A 21,919-nucleotide genomic window follows, 5' to 3' on the forward strand; every position below is an offset into this window, starting at 1 on the left:
TTGTGCTCTGCATTCATTTTCTCATACCTTCTTTCCATAGGCTTTAATTTTGAAACTAAAAGATCCAGACCCTGATCCAAACCCAGGTGTGATCAATAATGTCTTGGCTACAATAGGAGAATTGGCTCAGGTAAGGGTACACAACTGCCTTTTCCATAGAATGGAAAGAATAGTATTTAACCTCTGAGGGAGTCAAAATACTTCTTAATGCCATAATTTCTATTCTTATCTACCACCCACTTTCTCATTTTGTAGGTTAGTGGCCTAGAAATGAGAAAATGGGTTGATGAACTTTTTATCATCATCATGGACATGCTCCAGGACTCCTCTCTGTTGGCCAAAAGGCAGGTTAGTACCACTCCTTCCTGATTGAGTAGGACAGGCCCCAGGAGTCCAGGGACCTTGTCTCTCTTAGTCACTCAGTGTCCCCAGCCATTGCATAACACAGAGCTTGGCACATAGTAGGTACTCAGAAATATTTGTTGAGTGAGTAAAAAGACGAAAGACTTGGGACCGGAATTAGCTGTCATCTTGACCTGGAGTCAATTTCAGTAAGTATCAGGGCTGACCAGTGCCATTTCCTCTAGACAAAAGAAGATGCAGATCATCTGCTAGAGCCCTGGCCTCTAGAAGGAAAAAGAAAGCCTGGGCCTCTGACTGTGGAGGCCAACAGAGCTTCAGCTCACCCTCCCCCAACCTTGGCTTCACTGTGGTCATTGAGGTCATTAGGTGACTAGACTAAAATTAAGAACAATCTTAATTTCTTTTTGAGTCAGAATTCTCCTGTTAATCATTCAGGATATGGAAGGACTATGTATTTCCTTTGAGAAAGGTGGGACTAATCTTTGTCTTTTGATCCAGTATTGGTTTTCATGCCCTAACTCAGGATTTCTGTTCACGGTTATTGTCCTTACAGAAATTCTTTACTTGTAAAAACTTCTCACACTTTATTTCGTCATTTAATGAAGAATACAAACTATGCTTTCTTTGCTCTCTTACTGACTCAACAAACCATGTGATCTTTTGCCTGTCCAGGTGGCTCTGTGGACCCTGGGACAGTTGGTGGCCAGCACTGGCTATGTGGTTGAGCCCTACAGGAAGTACCCCACTTTGCTTGAGGTGCTGCTGAATTTTCTGAAGACTGAGCAGAACCAGGGTACCCGGAGAGAGGTAGGGAACATGGCAGACTTGGTCTTTAAAGACTTTGCTAGGAGAATGGAGAGAGAGAAGTTTGTGGCATTCACATGCTCTGACAGTGTTGATTAGACTCCCCATTCCTCTCCATTTTGTTCATGTAGGTGGTCATCCGAGTATGAATTGGGTATCAAGGAACATGAGAGGAATATCCAGGAAACCTGTTGTAATCAGATGTTGTGATGAATGTTTTCTTTTTCCCATCCCCTTTCCCACCCAGGCTATCCGTGTGTTAGGGCTTTTGGGGGCCTTGGATCCCTACAAGCACAAAGTGAACATTGGCATGATCGACCAGTCCCGCGACGCTTCTGCTGTCAGCCTGTCAGAATCCAAGTCAAGTCAGGATTCCTGTAAGTTGAGGGGAACCATGAGAGACTTGCCAAGTCCCTGCCTCACAAAGCCCTTGCCTGCCGTGTTTAGAAAGAGCCTTGGGCTGGATAACTATGAAATTATAGCGTATTGGCTGACTTAGAAACATTTGAATGGAAAGGCAGTAGTTTCCTCTTGAATCACAGCAGGGATGCTGCTTCCTGGTGTGTCTGGAGTCCTTAACGTCCATCCACATTCTTTGTCAAGGGTCAGCAGGCTAAATCTGTACTCACTTTTTGGTGCTGATGAGAGAGATGTGAATTACCACCCCATCATCTCTGTTCATCTCTCATTCTTTGTTAGCGCTTCTTGGATGTTTTCTATTCCCATGGCACCTGAGGAGGAAGAGGGTGGAATTTATTCTCCCTGCTTTAATTGATAGGGAAATCTGAGGCAAGGCTCAGGGGCATAGAAAGACTAGTAGCATTCAGAATCCAGGGCTCTTTTTTCCATCAGGTGGTCTGTCCTTAGAGCCCCTTTGCCTTTTGGCAGGTAGCCTGAGAGACTGGGTAGGGTGTGGGGCTGCAGGAGAGTTTTCTAGACTTAACCCACTGTCCATCAGGACAGGCTTATTTCTGAAAGTGTGAAAGTTCAACAGTGGCTATCCCAACTATTTTGCCAAAATAAAATAATTTGTTTCTAAACTCTGGTTGGGATAATATTGCTTCCAGTTTGTTGTTCTGTTTATTAGATAAGTGTGCCTGTGATGTTATCCTGTCAGACCTATGGCTGTCAAGAGCAGAGTCTGGGGGCAGCCCCGTGGCGTAGCGGTTAAGTGCGCGTGCTCCGCCGCTGGTGGCTCAGGTTCGGATCCCAGGCACGCACCGACACTGCTTGTCAGGCCATACTGTGGCGGCGTCCCTTATAAAGTGGAGGAAGATGGTCACAGATGTTAGCCCAGAGCTGGTCTTCCTCGGCAAAAAGAGGAGGATTGGCATGGATGTTAGCTCAGGGCTGATGTTCCTCACAAAAAATAAATAAAGAGCAGAGCCTGAGCCATGTCCCCCCGGGTGCTCCTCCTTTCTCGGCAGTGCCAATCATCCAGTCTCTCGACCATTATAGTTCCTACTCTCCTCATTGCACTGCTGTCCCCTCTCCCCCAAGTCGTTGAGATCCTTGTTGTTCAGGTCAGGTAGTGTTTGCCACTCACTTGTCTAAATTCCCCAGGGAGACCAAGCAGCTGCTGAGCAGATGTTTGCCTAATTTAATTCCTTTTACTTTCATTTGGGAGAGTATTTTTATTGATGGTCTCAGCTACAAAGTTGTAAACTGTAATGATAAGAAGCTAAGTTAAACATAGCAATTTAAAGAAAACCCATCATGTACTGTTTTAGGCTTCTGTAGTTTGGGTAATAGAAAAGCCAGAAACTATTTAGTCCTTGATGGTGAGAGCCTAGTCATTGGTTTCTAATATACCTTGTATATTCCCAATGGGTTAGAATATAGCAGGGAGAAAGATATGAATGCTAATGACTGTCAGGAGCGTTTTTGTTTGTTGTTAATCATGCTCTGCCTAAAGTCAGAGTCGTGTCACGTATCGCTCATGATTCTCGCCATTGTTTTGTCCTAGCTGACTACAGCACCAGTGAAATGCTGGTCAACATGGGAAACCTGCCTCTGGATGAGTTCTACCCAGCTGTGTCCATGGTGGCCCTGATGCGGATCTTCCGAGACCAGTCCCTCTCTCACCATCACACAATGGTTGTCCAGGCCATCACCTTCATCTTCAAGTCCCTGGGGCTCAAGTGTGTGCAGTTCCTGCCCCAGGTCATGCCCACGTTCCTGAATGTCATTCGGGTCTGTGACGGGGCAATCCGGGAAGTAAGTAGCTAAAACCCTAACTTGTGCTCCTGCCTGATCCAAGCCAGCCTGCGGGGGAGGTCCATCTACAGCTCAGCCTCCTAATAATGCACTCTGCTTGCTGCTGAGCCTAATGCCTCTCCTGCCCCTTAACTTCTAACACCTAAGTGTACAGGTTTAATCAGGTCGGCCCAATTTCCTGGTTTATCCACTCAAAATGGCTAAAAGATGAATGGCCTGGGGGAGGAATGGCATTGTTAGTCTCAGTAATCTCTTAGAGTTCAATCCAACTGTCTGGTAGAAGGTCCCACAGTGTGGATTTCTGGTTGCTTCTTCATGATTAGATTTAAGTCAAACATTTTTAGTGAGAATACTACAGAGGTGAAGTTGCATACTTCTTACTAGATCTCTTAATGTCAGTTTGTCCCGTTATTGTTGATCCTAAGTTTGAGCATGTGGTTGTTAGTATGTGTGAGATCTCTCCATTGTAAAGTTACCTTTTTTCCTTAGTCATTAAGTAATCTGTGGGGTGAGACTTAGAGACTTTGTGGCTGTCCTATTCCCCAACTACCTTTTACCCAATGATTTCAGCATCCATTGATGGTCCTTGCCAGAATCAGTTGTCATACTGGTTATAAAATAATGACTTTCTAGTTCTATCATTCCGTCTACTTTTGATAGCTGGCACTTTTCTATAAAGATTTTTCCGCTTTCCCTCCTACTTTCTCTCTCTTGCCCTCTCTTTTTTCTTTCTCTAAACCACAGAACACACAAAGTGGTTCTGTGATTACTATACCCATACCACTACCGACAGCAACCTAACTAGATAAAGTTCAAGGTGGCTTTACAGTTCCTCCTGTTCTTAGAAAATATTCCACAAGAGTATACAGTCAGAGTACTGTGTTTAAAAGGTACTTGAATTGGGGCCGGCCTGGTGGCGCAGCGAAGTGTGCGAGCTCCACTTCGGCAGCCCGGGGTTTGCAGGTTCAGGTCCCAGATGCATACTAACGCACCGCTTGTCAAGCCATGCTGTGGCGGTGTCCCCTATAAAGTAGAGGAAAATGGGCATGGATGTTAGCTCAGGGCCAGTCTTCCTCAGCAAAAAAGAGGAGGATTGGCATCAGATGTTAGCTCAGAGCTGATCTTCCTCACAAAAAAAAAATAAATAAATGAAAGGTACTTGAATTAATTATTTTTCCCTTTGTGGTTAAACATTCAATTTGATATACATTTAGAGGAGAGAGTACCTTTTTAGAAAGTATATTTTCTAACTTTGTGCCTGGAATATAGAGGTGCAGTTTATTTTTATGTAATCAACCTCTGAATTCTTACTAATTCTAATAATTTACCTGTATATTTTCCCAGGTTTTCACTCTAGATAATCATATAGTCTGCAAAAAGGAAAAGACAGTTTTGGTTTTTTTGTTTTACTCTGTAAACCAGTTACTGCTTTTCCTTACTGTATTCCTAGAACCTTCATTGCGGTATTAATTAGACCCAATGGCAGTGGAAATCTGTAATCTTCTTCCTGATTTTAATGGAACTGCTGTTAAGATTTCACCACTAAGTATAGTGTTTGCTCTTGATTTTTGGTAGATAGCTTTTTAAGCTTTTTAAAGGTTATAAGTGTTCCGTTATAGTCTTAGTTTGCTGAAGAGTTTTTATCATGAATGGGTATTGGATTTATCAAATAAATGCCTTTTATTTATCTTTTGTGGTCTTATGGTTTTTCTCTTTCAATGTGTTAATATGTTGAATTATATTGATATATGTTCTAATGTTGAAACATCCTTGAAATCTTGGTTATGATGTATTTTTTAATATGCAGATTTTGTCTAATATTTAATTTAGAATTTTTACATCTATGTTCCTGAGTAAAATTGGCCTGTAATTGTTTTTTTTTTTAACTATAGGTTCAAAAATCTGTTTAGCTTTTCTGTTTCTTTTTGAGACAGTTTTGGTCACATTTTTCTAAGAAATTATTTGTTTTATCTAAATTATAAAATATATTGACATAAATTTGTTTACACTTTTTTTTTTTTGGTGAGGAAGCTTAGTCCTGAGCTAACATCTGTTGCCAATCCTCCTCTTTTTTGCTGAGGAAGATTGGCCCTGGGCCAACATCTGTGCCCATCTTCCTCTACTTTATATGTGGGACACCCGCCACAGCATGGCTTGATAAGCGCTGCGTAGATCCGTGCCAGGGATCCAAATCTGCCAACCCCGGGCCGCCGAAGCAGAGCACACGAACTTAACCACTACACCACAAGACTGGCCCCATTTACACTATTTTTTTACAGTTTAATTTCTTGCTAGAGATTTCTTCTTATATTTTTCTTTTTCAAGGAAGCAACTTTTGTCTTTGTTGATCTCCCTTGTATCTTTGTTTTCTGTTTCATTAGTCTGCTCTTTATTATTACTTTCCTATTTTATTTTTTTTGCTTTTTAAAAAAAAATTCTTACATTTGAATATTAGCTCATTAATTGTCAATCTTTCTTTTGTCTAATGTAATCTGTTAAGGCTATAAATTTAACTTCAGGTATTATTTAGCTGCATTCCAGAACTTTTTAAAACTTTATTGAAATGAAATTTACATACCATAGTCACCCTTCTTAAGTGTAAAATTCAGTGATTTTTAATGTATTTACAGAATTCTGCAACCATCACTACAATCTAACTTTAGAAAATTTCTATCACCCCAGAAAGAAACCTCCTGCCCATTTGCAATCATTTTCCATTCCTGCCCCAACCCTAGGCAACCACTCATCTACTTCTTTCTGCCTCTATAGATTTGCCTTTTCTGGACGTTTAATAGAATTGGAATCATATCTGGTTTTTTGTGTCTAGCATCCATGTCGTAACATGTATTAGTAGTTCGTTCCTTTTTTATTGCTGAATAATGATTATTAGTAATAATAATCATTATTCAGAAACAAGTATTTTCTAATGTTTGTTACGATTTTTTTTTTTTTTTTTTAGAAAAAGGAAATGTTTTAGATGAATTAAAATGGATGTATTGCTGATATGAAATAAGCAAAGCTCAAATCAAGTCATGGAAACCTTGAAATGATTTCTTCTTTCACTGTTGAGTTATTTAGAAATGGATATTTTAATTTGCAAACTTACAGGATTTTAAATTTCTTTTTTGGATATAGATTTCTAACTTATTGCATTGGGTTTATGATTCTTTGATGTTTGCTGACACTGCCTTAATAGTCTAATGCTTGATTGATTTTGATAAATGTTTCCTCTGTGCTTGGGAATAGTGTATATTTGCTAATGTTATACACAAGGTTCTACATATATGTCATTAGGTTTGAACATATTACTTATTATGTTCAAATCTTTTGTGTCCTTATTAGTTTTTTATTTGCTTAATCTATCAATTACTGAGAGAAGTGAGATAAAAATCTCCCTTTACAATGGTGGATTTATGGGGCCGGCCCGGTGGCGTAGCGGTTAAGTTCGAGCACTCCGCTGCAGCAGCCCAGGGTTCACAGGTTCGGATCCCAGGCATGGACTGATACCACTTGTCAAGCCATGCTGTGGCAGGCATCCCACATAAAATAGAGGAAGATGGGCACAGATGTTAGCCCATGGGCAATCTTCCTCAGCAAAAAGGAGGATTGGCAACAGATGTTAGCTCAGGGCTGATCTTCCTCACACATACACACACACAAAAGTGTCATACAATGGTGGATTTATTAATTTCTCATAGTTTAATCAATTCTGTTTTATATATTTTGGGGGTTATATTATTAGATACATTCAAATTTTAAATCATCATATATTCCTGGTAAACTGAATTTTTTATCATTTTGCAGTGACCCTTTTTATCTTTAAGAATACCTTAAAAATTTTTTTGCATAATATTAATATAGCCACACCAGCTTTTTTGAGGGTGTATGTCTTTTCTTATCCTTTTAACTATCTTGTGACTTTTCTGCTTTAGATGGGTCTCTCGTAATAATAACATATATGATAATATAGGTAGATTATCTTTTAAATCCACTTTGAAAATCTTTGTCTTTTAATCAGTGCATTTAGTCTAGTTGCATTTATTGTGATTGCTGATATATTTGGGTTTATTTCCACCATCTTGCTTACTGCTTTATTTTTGTCCTGCTTTATCTGTTTATTTTCTTTCTTTTCTGTTTTTGGGGGAACTTGATTGAGCTTTCATTTTCTTATCTTTTCCCCTCTACTCATTGGCCACCTTTAGTGTTGTTTTTTTTTTTTTTTTTGTGAGGAGGACTAGCCCTGAGCTAACATCTGATGCCAATCCTCCCCTTTTTTCTTGAGGAAGATTGGCCCTGAGCTAACAACCGTGGCCACCTTCCTCTACTTTATATGGGACGCCGCCACAGCATGGCTTAACAAGCGATGTGTCGGTGCGTGCCTGGGATCCGAACCTGTGAACTCCAGGCCGCCGCAGCGAAGCGCGCGCACTTAACTGCTTGTGCCACTGGGCCGGCCCCTGGCCACCTTTAGTTTTATTAAGTGTTTTGTAGTGGAATATTTCAATCATAAACAAAAGTAGATAACATATTAAAAGTTTTATACTGATCAATAATTATTAGCATTTTATCAATTTGGTTTCATCTTATTATACACACACACACCAACATTTTTTTTCTGGAGTATTTTAAAGCAAAATTCTAGATATCATATAATTTCACCAGTAAACATGTTTTTTCCCATATTGCTCAAACTATCTCCCTTCCCTCGTATGTTATTATCTAGTATCGCTTTTTTTAAACCACAAAATTAAACATTATTACTGTTATTTTATGCAGTGTTTGTTTATATTCATCCACACTTGCCATTTCATTTCTCATCAATCTGTCTCCTATCTCAGAGCTGTCTCCTAGGATCATTTTCCTTCTTCCAAAGGCAAATTCCTCTTGTGAGCATCCATTGAAGTAAACTCTGTTTTTATTTATCTGAAAAAAATCTTTATTTACCCTCATTTAAAAATCTTCATTTAGCTGAGAATACAGTTCTGGGTTCTCCTGCAGCTGTGGATATTAGTCCACTGTTTTCTGACATTTTTTTTTTTTTTGTCTTTTTTTGCTGAGGAAGATTCACCCTGAGCTGACATGTGTTGCCAACCTTCCTCTTTTTGTATGTGAGCCGCCACCACAGCGTGGCCACTGACAGACGAGTGGTATAGGTCCACGCCCAGGAACTGAACCTGGGCCACCAAAGCAGACTACACCGAACTTAACCACTAGGCTACTGGGGCTGGCCTTTGACTTCTGTTGCTGTTGAGAAATCACGATTCCTTTTTTACTTAATCTCCCTTTTCTCTATGGCTATTTCAGATCTTCTTATTGTTTTTGTTGTCCTGAAGTTTTACTATTGTGTATCTAAATATGGATTTCTTTTTCTTATCCTATTTGGGATTTGTGGGCTTCCTGAATATGAGGATTCCACTCTTGTATTTTCTTCTTCCAGAATTTAATTCAACATGTAGAGCTTCTCACTCTGTCCTTAATGTCTCTTAGTTGCTTGTCCAGTTTTTCATCTTTCTCTCTTAGAGATGCATTGTGGACATTTCTTCACATCCATTTTCTGCTCCCTAATTCTTCAGCCATGTCTTTTTGACCTGTCATTCAGTTTTTAGTTTCAACTACATTTTTTAATTTCTAAAGTTATACTAGCTTCTTTCAAATTTGCCTAGTGTTTTTTGGTGGTATCTCCATCCTTACTCACGTTTTTTTATTCTAACTTTTATTTCTTTAAGCATTTTAAACAGTGTTTTCTTTCTTTTATTCTAATATATATAAATTCTAATTCTATATGTATAAAATTCTAATATATATAAAATATATATAAAATCCTTGATGGATCTAATTCTGTTTATTGTTTTTGCTGAGTCACACTTGCAGTGGTCTATCCTTGTATGTTTTATAATTTTGGATCATGTATCGTATTCAGCTGGGCTTTCCTTGGAGCAATACTAGAAAATCTGCTCTGAAGTTGCATCTCTCCAGAGAGGATTTGCATTTGCTTCTGCCAGGTGATCCAGGAGAACTTTAATTTCTTTGCTTAGAGTTTCTCGGGCCACATAAAAATAACCCCCTAAACTCATATGAGATGGCCTGAAATTACAGACTCTTAGGGGACACTGTTTTCCTACCTAAACCCCACATCAAAATTTTTTCTCCCTTAGCCAGTGGACAGATTGGGGTGGGGGAGGGGCCGGGGATTCATCATTTCTCTTAATATGTAGCCGTTTGAAGGTCTGGCTTTATGTGAAAGATTTCAGTTCTCATAATCTAATAACAATGTTATCTTTTATGCATTATTTTTAAGCTTTTCATAACGGGGATTTGGGAGGAGATCTAATCCACCATATTTTCAGACACAAAACTGTATGTTCTTTTAAAGTACTAATATTCAGGGGAAAAGAGAAAAAACCTTGAGAAAGAATCTAAGGGAGAAGAAATGAGGTGGCTGCTGGAGCTCCTTACCTACAAATGAGGCCCCTGCCCGTGTGTATCCACCCGGTTGCCACTCCCTATGAATTGGCCACCAAGAGGCTCCCCCATTTACACCTAATAGGAAATGACCCAACGATCAGAAGGCTTTTGTCCTTTCTGTTTCATGGTTTTCCCTGACCACCCTGCCATCCCCGGTGCCCTGCTTCTCCTCCAGCTTGGATTTGCTACTTTCTGTGAGGTTTTGCATAACAAAAATTTAACTGCAGAACCATTATATTTAGAATCTCATGTCCCTTGATCTCTGAAATGTACTTTTATAGGGACCATTTCACAAAAACCGTCGACAGTGATTCTATGAGGAGGGGCCCAGGAGATAGGTAGGGATGGTTCTACTGAATCGGACCTGTGCCATTTGGTGACCAGGTTCTACCACCTTAGAAACCCTTGGTGTCCCTGTCAGTAGAGAACTAGTCCAAGCTCTTTGGGCCCAATCCTGTGTGTCCTGTCAATCTCGCCTCTTCAGGTAATGAGTTCTGTAAGTCTGTTACTCAGTATTTAAAACAACACTTTTTATTTATCCCTAACATCCAAGTGTTGGAAATGTGGATAAGAGTGAAAATATGTATGTTCATCACTAAATTATCCTTGTTAAAGGAGGGCAGCAAAGACAGAGAGAGCTATAAAAATCTTTTGGGGAAGGGGTTTAGAATATGATTTACTGCTTAATATTGACATGTAGCACTATCTGAAGATCATAACAAAATAAAAACTACACCCTGAAGACATCTTTAACCCGGAGTTCCCTTACCCAAGCCCTCCTCATTCCCAACCTTGTTTAGTGGATGGCATCTCCTCCTACGTTGCAAGGTACCAACCTAAATAGAATCTCCTTTTCCCATCCTGCCCCAATTTGCTTGCTGTTTTAGTTCATAATTTCTTAGAGACACAGTTAACTAATTAAGACCTAGTTAATTGAGTTAATTACTATAAATGAACTATAGTGCCCATATTAGCTGTATTTATTTTAGAAAGTAAGTGGTAGTGAATTAGGGCTGAATAAACAAAAACATTTACAGCTGATTAAAAATTTCATGTCCACTTTTAAGTCTTTAGTGACTCCAGAAATCCTTCAATGATAGCTGACATCCATTGAGCACTTGACATTCTTTGAGTATTCATGTTCCTGTTCTAATGCTTTCCAGGTATTAATCCATTTAACTCTTACAACAAGCCTGTGAGACAAGTGCTTTTATCTCCATTTTCACACTGAAGAGGCTGGTCTCAGAGAGGTTAAATGAAGGTCATAAAGCTATAGCTGACAGAACGTTCAAAACGGCCAGTATGGCCCCAAAACCCCTGCTGTGCAGTAACTGGCTTACCTGGTGTGTAAAGCCACTGATAGTTGTTTTTAGCCCCCACCAAAGGTTTTAAGTCTGATTCTTTGCAACTTATTCTCGGTAGACCGGGTGGTGCGGAAAGCAATTCCCTAGTTGTCTTTATTCGTTCACGTGGACTTAGGGTAAGCCTGGGAGTTCTACGTCCTTCATAGTGCCAACTTGCTGACCTCTTCTGCGTTTCAGTTTCTGTTCCAGCAGCTGGGAATGTTGGTGTCCTTTGTGAAGAGCCACATCAGACCTTATATGGATGAAATAGTCACCCTCATGAGAGTAAGTAGAAATGAATGCTTTGGCCTATTCATCAGTATTCGGGTCCAGGAACATTCAGAAGCAGGTTTGGATAACATGGACATTGTTTTCATGGGTCATTGTAGAGCTGTTACAACCCAAGCTAAAAAGTGGAGCAAGGTATCCCCCTGGATTGGGAAAGGAGGAGGAGGAGGGGCTGTTGCCGCAGGCTCCCGGGTGCACGAATCCGAGGTGTGGAGTCTGAGGAGGAACCCTGAAGTGATTGTTCTGCCAGAAATAGACTCTTGAGTTCTTTGCCTCACACTCAACAAAGCAATTTCACTTTAATATCACAACAGTGCTTTATTGTTTCCACGAAAGCCCTCTTCCTTACTGCCATAAAACCATGGCCTTAAGAGAGGATTGGGGATTGCATTTTCCTAGGGCTGTTAAATACGATGGACTCCTGTCAGGCACCGAGGAAGAAGCTGGTGCTTTACCCTGCTACCTGCAAAAGCATAAATGCCACCTTCTGACTGCAGTGGCATGAGGAAAGGCTCACGTCCCAGATTTTATACCATGCTTTGAGCAGGTGCGGAGGACTCCTCACTGACAGCAATATTGTTTTGCTGTTTGAGGGGGAGGCCTGCTTCCTACTGTTCTATATGATTTAAATGTCTCTGTTGGGGAGGTTGCTTTGCAGAGATGGCTGTGTCCTTAAAGAATTGAAAGACAGTTCTTCCCATGATTTCTGTTATTCTACACCAGACCTCTGTAGTTAGCTTGGAGGAAGCAGCAGGACCAAAATCAGAGTGTCTGGCTTCAAAAATGGGGCTTTCTCAAAACTAGGTCTCAGAACTGAATAACTCCTATATGTATAAATAATTAAAAGCTGCTCCGTTCCCTGACTCCTGCCACAGAGGCCTCTGTACAAGGAAGAGTTAAGTGGAATGCTCAAGTTATGCAGAATGCTAAAGTCATGCAGAATGCTACAGAGCCTGATGGGTGGTACTGGGGGGAGCAGCAAGGGAGGAAACAGTGTACTCTGTGGTTTGAAGCTGAAGGAATCTGTGACTTATTCCCCAAAAAAGACTTATGACCAAAACAGGGATTTGAGGTAGGAGGCCTCACACCTGCAAAATACAGCTTCATTTCCTCCAAGATAGAAAAGATGCAACAGGGGCCCTTCCTCTGGCTGTTGATCCTGAGTGTTCTAATGAGCTCCCCTGAACCCAGGAAGAGAACAGTCTTTGTGAACAGTGATCCAGCCTACGTCCCTGGGCAGGCTGCCTGACTTCTTTGAGGTAGAGAAACCCCTGTGAGGAGCCGATAGGAATGCAGTGGGGAGGTAGGTGGGCTTTCTCTAAAGAAGGCACAGTGTGGTCCAAGTGAATGAACATCAGACAAAGTGTGGAGGCCATAAAATCTGTGGTGTTTCTTTGGTAAAGCTTTTTATTTAGAGAAAATAGCTTTTTTGAGAATATTTTTCTCTCCAAGCAGAGAGAAAGTTTTACCAGCATCTTTTAGTATGGTTTTTACTTTCTAAACTATTATGCTTAAAAATTTTTTTTTTAATAAAAATACCTTAGGCTTCTATAAAGCCTTTCATCTGAGGAGTTACCCTTTTTTTTCCATTGACTTCTACTTTCAATTATTTGGGGTCCCAAGAGTATTAATATGCATGTGTTGCCATCATTAGTAGAGTTTCCTATTATTGTGTCCCACTCTGGAGGTTTTAAAGAAGGCAGTAGGCAACTGTCTTTTTCAGTTGATTTGAAAGTACAGCTTTTCCTGGAGTCGGAGACTTGGACCATTTGCCTTGCAGTACTGAGGCAGGATCTGTGGCCAGTTGGCCAAGTTTTTATTTTAGTAACTTATGTGAAATATAATTATATGGGCGTAGAAAAATGCTCCTTTTGTGGCACTGTCCAGGCCTGAAAATATGGGACAGATGTCAGATGCTATCTAGCAAGCTCTAAATCGAGAAAGGGCAGGAAATCTTGTTAATACTGGAATTGCCCTCTGGTAGAGACCAGGTGGTACCCAAAGTGAAGAGTCCACCCTGGACGGCTTGAGAGCTCAAGTGACGTGGAGTAAATCATTCGAGTGAATGTAAACATGCGTTTGGATGGCTGGAATATGCTAGGTGCTCTGCTAGATGCTGGGGAGACAGAGGTGCCATTAACTAGCTTACAGACTAGTAGAGGGAGGGTGGCAAAGAAAATTAAGTGTTACGGGTGCTAGAAGAGAGGAGAGCAGAGGGACCCAAAGTGGATAATGGGAAGAGAACAGGAAAGCCTTCAGAGGAGAAGTGAGGCTTGAGCCAGGTCTAGAAGACAGGGCTTAGCTCAGCCAGAGGTGGGCTTCTAGGTGAAGAGCAGCATGAGCAAAGCACAGAGGAGCGAGGTAGCCTGGTGCATTTGAGGAAATGCAGTTTAATTTGTTCACTGTGACTGTGACATAGGATTCAAGGAGGCCCAGGGAGCGGAGGATAGAGGAGGAGTCCATCTTGAGGCAGACTGTGCTCAATATATTTCTCCTTTTTTTTGGCCATCTCAGTTCCTTGGTTCATATTTCAGCACAAGGGCACCTGGCTTTGCTCTTCTATCTCTTCTCTCTGTATAGGAATTCTGGGTCATGAACACCTCAATCCAGAGCACGATCATTCTTCTCATTGAGCAAATTGTGGTAGCTCTTGGGGGTGAATTTAAGCTCTACCTGCCCCAGCTGATCCCGCACATGCTACGCGTCTTCATGCACGACAACAGCCCAGGCCGCATCGTCTCCATCAAGGTGAGTAGCCCAGGGCATTCTCTAGAGAGATTTCCAGCATCCCTCAGAGTTCCTGGATAGTCAGCTAAGGAGCAAGACCCTGTTCGGAGTGACAGGGTGATGTTTGATCCACAAGACCAAACCCAAGGACTTCTAATCTAATACCCAATGCATGCAGTTTACAGTCTAAAGAATGTTTACAGTCCTCTTTTGATTATCTTTATATTTGTCTCCTTTAATGGACTATTCTGGGTAAATGTTTTATCCCAAAACAATTTTCTCTATTATTCAGTGACAGTTTCCTTATCAGTTGAAATAAGCTCAGAGAAAGCAAAGTAATACATAGGCAAAATAAAATGAGGGGAAAAGGTGCTACAAAAGAATGTAGTTCAAAGCCACTCAATAAGGCTTTTCAGAGTCCCCATAGAATTTTGAATTATCCAGCCCACTGTCCCCTGCAGGTACTTAAATACTTGATACCCGGCTGGATTTGCTCATCTCTGCGTTTTGCTTCCCTTTTGCAGCTGCTGGCTGCGATCCAGCTGTTTGGTGCCAACCTGGATGACTATCTGCACTTGTTGTTGCCCCCGATCGTGAAGTTGTTTGATGCCCCTGAAGTTCCACTGCCATCTCGAAAGTAAGCACCTGCCCTTTGGAACTCACAATCAACAGCTTTTAATCTTTTGTTGAAAATGTCCTTTTCTTAAGTTCCCAGGCCATCTTTCTATTTTTTTATTTCAACTCCCAGTATTTTAGTCCAGAAATGTCCCAGTTTTATGGAAATCTTAACTGTCCCCATCCCACTGGAATATATATTGGATCCATGTCACCCAGAATACCTCAGAAGCCATTCCTTCCCATTCGGTGCTGATTGTTAAGGTAACCCTCAGCCACTTCTCTTACTTAGGGACCGTTGTTAGCAATTACTGTATGTTAGTGATTGTTGTAGGGCAGCATTAGAGACAGTGGACCGCCTGACAGAGTCCCTGGATTTCACTGACTATGCCTCCCGGATCATTCACCCGATTGTTCGAACGCTGGACCAGAGCCCAGAACTGCGTCCCACAGCCATGGACACGTTGTCTTCACTCGTCTTTCAGCTGGGGAAGAAGGTGAGACAGGAGTCCTAAACAAGCGTGCTCTTCTGCCTGCCTTGGTGAAAAAGACTTGGTGAACTTCTCCATTGGTTAGTCTGTAGGTCTCAGCCACTGTCAGAGGCTTAGGAATTGTTTGCACTTTTTTCCCCTTCATTTATTCAGCAAATATTTATTGAGCTGCCTATGTGGTCTAAGTGCTGTTCTGGGGATAACATAGTAAACAGAATGATGTTCTTGTTCTCACAAAGCTTACATTCCAATGAAGCAAAGCTAATAGTTTGTCTCATAAGTGTGATGTGAGGGAGTGGGAAGAGATGCTGTTTATTTAGGGTGGACGGGGAAGAACTCTCTGATAAGTTGACATTTGAGCAGAGACCTAAATAAAGGCCCAGGCCCAGAGAGTGGGATGCAGGCAGAAGGAATAGCAAATGCAGAGGTGCTAGACGGCAGCATGCTTGGAGGGTTCAAGGAACAGCAGGAGAGCAGTGCGACTTCAGAGGAGGGAGCGAGGGGGAAAGTCCTTGGAAAAGGTCATAGAGATATGTGGGGGGGGGCTGGAAACTGATCCCCAGATAAGCAGTGTCAGTATCTACATAGCTGGGAACTTGTTAGAAATGCAGATTCTCGGGCCTCGGCCCAGACCTACTGAACCAGAAACTCTGGCTGTGGAGCCCAGTGATTTCTGGTTTCATAAGCCCTCCAGGTGATTCTGATGCCCACTGAAATTTGCATACTGGGCTGGCCCCGTGGCTTAGCAGTTAGGTGCGCGCACTCTGCTGCTGGCGGCCCGGGCTCGGATCCCAGGCACACACCGACGCACCGCTTCTCCGGCCATGCTGGGGCCGCGTCCCACATAGAGCGGCTGGAGGAGTGTGCAGCTATGACATACAACTATCTCCTGGGGCTTTGGGAGGAAAAAAAATAAATAAATAAAATTATAAAAAAAAAAAAATTTGCACATACTATTGTAGGCCATTGTAAGTCCTTTGGCTTTTACTCCAAGCAAGAGTAGAAGTCTTTGGAGGATTTTCAGCACAGGAATACTATGATCTGACCAAACATTTTTAAATGATTATTCTCAGTGCTCTGTGGAAGAATGGACTGGGCCCAGGGTGGAAGCAGAGAGACCATTACAATGGCTGTTGCAGTAACCCAGGTGGAAGATGGTGGGGACTAGGATTATAGGAGGAGGGTAAAAAGTGATTCTTCTGAATACCACAGAGCTAGCCCAAAACCCAGAAGAAACAGCTATAATATAGTGGTGGTAATATTCTTTTCTTTACTTTCCAAAGTGATGGTTTCTGATCTCTTCCCTCTCCTGTTGCAGTACCAAATTTTCATCCCAATGGTGAATAAAGTTCTTGTGCGACACCGAATCAACCATCAGCGCTATGATGTGCTCATCTGCAGAATTGTCAAGGTGAACTGCGCTTCGTTTCGGTTTCAAAGTCCCCCATTGTCTTTCTTAATTGATATGTTTGTCATCTTAGCTGTGGGAGAATATCTAGCTTTTTAGCTCTGAACTAGGGATTGGTAAACCTCTTCTGTAAAGATAGTAAATTTTTTCGGCTTTGCAGGCTGTGCCGTCTCTGTTGTAACTACTCAGCTCTGCCATTGCAGCCTGAAAGCAGCCGTATGCATACATGTAAACCAACGAGCCTGGCTACATTTCACTAAAATTTTGTTATGGACACCAAAATATGATCCTCTAATAATTTTCACATGTTGCAAGATATTTATCTTCTTTTGATATTTTTTCAGCCATTTAAAAATGTAGAAACCATTCTTGGCTCTTGGGCTGTACAAAAACAGGCAGCAGGCTCTTTGCTACCCCTGCTTTTCATCACTTTTATCACTGCTCACAGTTGTTTCATATTTGTCAGTTGCATGCTCTTACTACGAAGTCAGTGCTTGTCACTGGTCAAGAAAGACGAGTCTGCAGTGGGGAATACAGCCCACTTGTGATTCATTTTGCCCATACATGGAGCCATACCTAAATCCTGTCTCTTCCAAAAGATGTGAACCTCCCAAGGTTTAAGGATATTTTCTAAACTGGGAGCATCCAGTGGAGTTGTAGGTTTGTTCCATAAATCTCTGGTTGCAGGGATACACCCTTGCTGATGAAGAAGAGGACCCTTTGATTTACCAGCATCGAATGCTGAGGAGTGGCCAAGGGGATGCATTGGCTAGTGGACCAGTAGAAACGGGACCCATGAAGAAACTGCACGTCAGCACCATCAACCTCCAAAAGGCAGGTCTATGGTTTCCCGGGGGTCTTGGAAAGGAGAGCCCTGCTCTTCTGTCTTGTTCAGAACTTTCAGCTCTTGTTACCTTCAGTTTAAAACAAGCAAAAGCAGCCCAAGCGTTTTTCTGAGAATCTGTATACCATGAACTTAGGTCATTTTGTCTTTCTCCAGATGTCTGAATTGTAAATTTTTTTTAATAGAAGGAAAAGAACAAAGTGTCCTTTTGTGCTCCCTTGGAGCTTTGATAGTAGAATGCTTTGTTGCAGATAACATTCTCATTTTCTGTATGAACGGAGCACAACCAGTGAGTACCTAGTTAGCACTGAGACTGATGCAGGCTCTTGAAAGCTGTGCTTCCCAAACTTCTCAGACTTGTTGGGCTTACCATCTGCTGGGGAGCTTGTTAAAATGCTTATTCTGATTCATGGGTCCGAGTCAGGCCTGATATTCTGCATTTCTGTCAAGCTCCCAGGTAACACTGATGCTGCTGGTCCATGGACCACACTTTGAGTAGTGAGGTTTTATGTCTTTGCAGATAAGTACTGAATTCTCTATGCTGACCAAAACCTGGGATATAACTAGCTTCTCACCATGTATGCCACTGGCCATCCATTTAAAATAAGCAGTTTCGGGGCCAGCCCGGTGGCACAAGCGGTTAAGTGCGCGCTCCGCTGCGGCGGCCCGGGGTTCACCGGTTCGGATCCCGGGCGCTCACTGATGCACCGCTTGGCAAGCCATGCTGTGGCGGCGTCCCATATAATGTGGAGGAAGATGGGCACAGATGTTAGCCCAGGGCCAGTCTTCCTCAGCAAAAAGAGGAGGATTGGCAGATGTTAGCTCAGGGCTGATCCTCCTCACAAAAAAATAAATAAATAAAATAAATAAGCAGTTTCAAAGCATCTCTAATGGATCTGAGCAGAATAATCATAGTTATGTCCCTGACTTTTAAATAAATATACCAGGTTGCTCATTTTCCACATTTTGCTTTAGCCTTTAGTGCTTCCGGTGACTGTAAGCAGCTCCCAGTTTGGACTTCAACATAGTATTCTTCTTCCTTTATTAGTAGCTGACCCAAGGCAGCTGCACTTCATTTGTAGCAGCAGATAGAGGTAAAGAGCTGGGCAGGACTGGGTCCCAGCTGACTGGTTCTCTTCTTTTGGCCAAGCCCATAAAGATTTGAACACAGACCTGTGTACTCACACACAGCTTCGGAACACGGGGTTTATTACTGACGGTTGTGCCCCTCTTTACCCGCACAGACAGCTGTAAAGTGACCACTGCTGAGAAACGTTTGATGATTTAAGATGGAAGTGCTCAGATATCCCTGGATCAGGAGTGAAGCTGCTTTCCCTTTGTAGATTTTGTATATTCTGAGCCTTCAGGAGGAAGAAAAAGTCATCAGTCACCTGGCATCCCAAGCAGTTGTTGAGGCCACCCTACTGACACCTTACACTTGAGGGAGAGGCCGGGCAAGGAGGCCAGATACACATTTCCACCAGATGTTTACAGTCTGCCTCGGTTCAGAATGTCCTTCCAACTAGGCAGCTGGCCACCCTGCTTTAGAGCTTTGCTGTCTCTATTTTAGGAAATTCCCCAGTAGTCTAATTTCTTCCAGGAAGTTTTGCTTTCTACTCAGGACTTGGAAAAATAAGCATAAACTTTGCCAAACAGTAAAGAAAGAATCTCTAGTTTATCTCACCTGAGAGAACAGATCACGTTCAAAAACCCTAAGCAAAATCCTCCACAGCTAAGTCTCAGATCCATTTCCAATGAAAAGTAGGTTGTACTTTCACATATTCATGTGATGATAATTAGGAATTGGTATATTTGTCAGTTTTAACTAGTTTTCAAAATAACAATTTGCCACCCCAGTCACCTTTCTATTGGCTGTGCTAATAGACGATTTACATGGTACAGAAAACATAAAAACCATTTATTAGATACCTCTAGAATGCCCTCCAGGATGTTCAGCAGCTTTACTGTCTTGTGATAATCTGTTTGGGCTTACCTTCTAAACAGATAAACTGGCATTCCATCCGCCTGCACCAGTGTTACCACAGGAGGCAGTCGGCAGCGGGGGTGGGGTGGGCGGGCGAGAGGAAACTAGCTGGTCTTGAAACAACTTACTACAGAACCCAGAGAATTGAGAGTCGATTATGTTGTAACCTACATGCAGCGGGAAAGGCCCATGTGGGGACTTAGCCTGTTTGATAGATTGTGCAGTTGTCCATTAAGCTAAGGGTTTTTGAATACCTATTTGCTACCATTTATCAAATGGTAACAACAGTAACGATAGCAATAACAACTACCAACATTTGTGAGCACTTTATGTCTATTGACACATTTAATCTTCACAATAACCGTATGAGTTAGGTACTACCATTAATGTCCCCATTATACAAGTGTGGACGTTGAGGCACTGAAAGTTTAAATAATTTGCCCAGTGTCAGCTAGTAAAGGGTGGAGCCAGGATTTGACCTAGATAGTGTGACTCCAGAGCCCAGACTCTTAACCATTGTGCTGAGCTGCTTCCACCTTCCCCAGGCTCCACCTCACATCACAGTAATATTTCCTTGTATAGTAATACTTCTTTGTGTGTGCCCAACTCTTTTTTTTTTTTTGTGAGGAAGATTAGCCCTGAGCTAACATCCATTGCCAATCCTCTTTTTGCTGAGGGAGATTGGCCCTGGGCTAACATCCGTGCCCGTCTTCCTCTACTTTATATGGGACGCCACCACAGCACGGCTAAGCAGTACATTGGTCCACGGCTGGGGTCCGAACCTGCGAACCCCGGGCCACCAAAGCGGAGCACGTGAACTTAACCGCTACGCCACCGGGCCAGCCCCTGTGTATGTCCAACTCTTAAAAATGCCATGTTCTACAGTACAGCTATCCAGAGACCCATTGCGTAGGGAGGAAGCCAAAAACCTATGGATAGAAAAGGCCTTGGTGTTCCCATTTCGTTCAGCAGAACAAGGTCTAAAAGTCAAGTCTTTAGTATCTAGTGTCACTCTTCCTTCTAGTTCAGGGGTTCTCAATATATGGTCAGTGAGAATCCTTCATGTCGTTTTTCAGTTTGTCTCTTCTAATATCTCTACTTCAGTTTCTGACATAAAATAATAGTTTGCTTAATGTCACCCGGTAACTCATCACAAACCACGGCAAATCTCCAGTTTATCCCAGCGGGTGATGGGTTGAGTTGTTGATGTGTCTCTTTCACTCCCTGGACCACTTCACTTGAGAACTTCTGCTTTTAGGCAATTTCCCTAGTTTAGGGAGGATCAATGCCTGTTCTGCTGGAAAAATCTTTTACGAATATATTTTAAAAGTTAGGGTTTTAGTAATTAGGACTATGCCAGTTCAAAGAGATGTCATTTTGATAATAATAGCAACCATTTTTTGCTCATCTATTCCACCTAGGCCCTGTAGATACCTTATCCCTAGATGAGGAAGACCAAGGCTCAGATGCAGCATACAAGTAATTTGCCCAGGGTGCTACAGTTGCTGAGTGGCAGAGCCAAGATTCCAACCAGGTGTTTCTAACTTCAGAGTAACAGGCACTCACATATACAGCACTAACTTTGTGTCAGGAACTGTTATAAATCTGTTAAACTTATTAACTTAATTAATCCTTACAACACCCTATGAGATGGGAACTATTATCCTCATTTTACAAATGAGGAAACTAAGGCACAGAGAAGTTAAGTAACTTGCCCAAGGTCAAACAGCCAGTAAGTTAGATAACTGGCATTTTGCACTCAAGCCACTGAGCCCTGGAGTGTGGTTGTTGGCCACTAAACTCTACTGCCCGTCTCCAGAGCCTGAGTCTTTCCATCCGCCTCCCTAAGCTGCCCCTGGTAGTAACTCTTGATGCCTGGAGAGCTCAGGGTTTTGAGGAAAATTGGAGGGGATAAATTAGAAATTAAAAATTAAATCTGTTCAGCTCCTTTTGTCTCATTCCACTATAGTGCCCTGTGCTTTGGGCTCGCTGCCCACCTGAGTGCAACATGATTCCTGATGGTATGAACCTGAGCATTTTCCCTCTCCCTGTGTGACTCTTTGTTGTAAGATGAGCCAGTGTCCTCAAGCAGAGTGCCCAGGGCCCGTACCTACTGCTGGAGGCCGTTAGGCTTTGTTGAACGCTCTCTGAGCGTGACAGTTGCCATCCATTCTGGGTCTGTAGAGCTCTCTGCTTTGCTGATTGAGTCCAGCACCAATGAGTTGTAAAACAGTCTTTTGCTATATTGTGCTATATTCCAGAGGTTTTGTTTTATGGCTTTTAATTAAATATTACTCTTTTATATTTGTGTTCTGAGGGAGTTTTATCATGAGAGGTATAATTTTATAAATCAAAGTAGAATAATCGTTA

The 21,919-nt window shown here is 42.1% G+C and overlaps 1 protein-coding gene across 4 annotated transcripts in view; it reads left to right on the top strand.

Moving 5' to 3' along the window:
• MTOR (mechanistic target of rapamycin kinase) overlaps positions 1–21,919 on the top strand; it is a 123,112-nt gene that overhangs the window by 21,493 nt on the left and 79,700 nt on the right. For 3 of the 4 annotated variants that reach the window (XR_015555858.1, XM_014783863.2, XM_087446829.1), the window contains exons 15-25: positions 41–130; positions 256–348; positions 1,036–1,170; positions 1,415–1,544; positions 3,134–3,384; positions 11,391–11,477; positions 14,061–14,228; positions 14,732–14,844; positions 15,145–15,319; positions 16,632–16,724; positions 17,409–17,555. Coding sequence is in view for 3 of the 4 variants with exons in the window: in XM_014783863.2 (XP_014639349.1) it covers positions 41–130; positions 256–348; positions 1,036–1,170; positions 1,415–1,544; positions 3,134–3,384; positions 11,391–11,477; positions 14,061–14,228; positions 14,732–14,844; positions 15,145–15,319; positions 16,632–16,724; positions 17,409–17,555 (1,482 nt within the window). In the remaining variant the exon portion in view is untranslated. The remainder of the gene's footprint in view (positions 1–40; positions 131–255; positions 349–1,035; positions 1,171–1,414; positions 1,545–3,133; positions 3,385–11,390; positions 11,478–14,060; positions 14,229–14,731; positions 14,845–15,144; positions 15,320–16,631; positions 16,725–17,408; positions 17,556–21,919) is intronic. The other variant, XM_004425578.3, reaches the window with a different exon arrangement.

Source organism: Ceratotherium simum, chromosome 22 (genome assembly GCF_057802395.1).
Source record: "Ceratotherium simum simum isolate JZ-2026a chromosome 22, ASM5780239v1, whole genome shotgun sequence".
In the NCBI taxonomy this organism is placed as follows: Eukaryota; Metazoa; Chordata; class Mammalia; order Perissodactyla; family Rhinocerotidae; genus Ceratotherium; species Ceratotherium simum.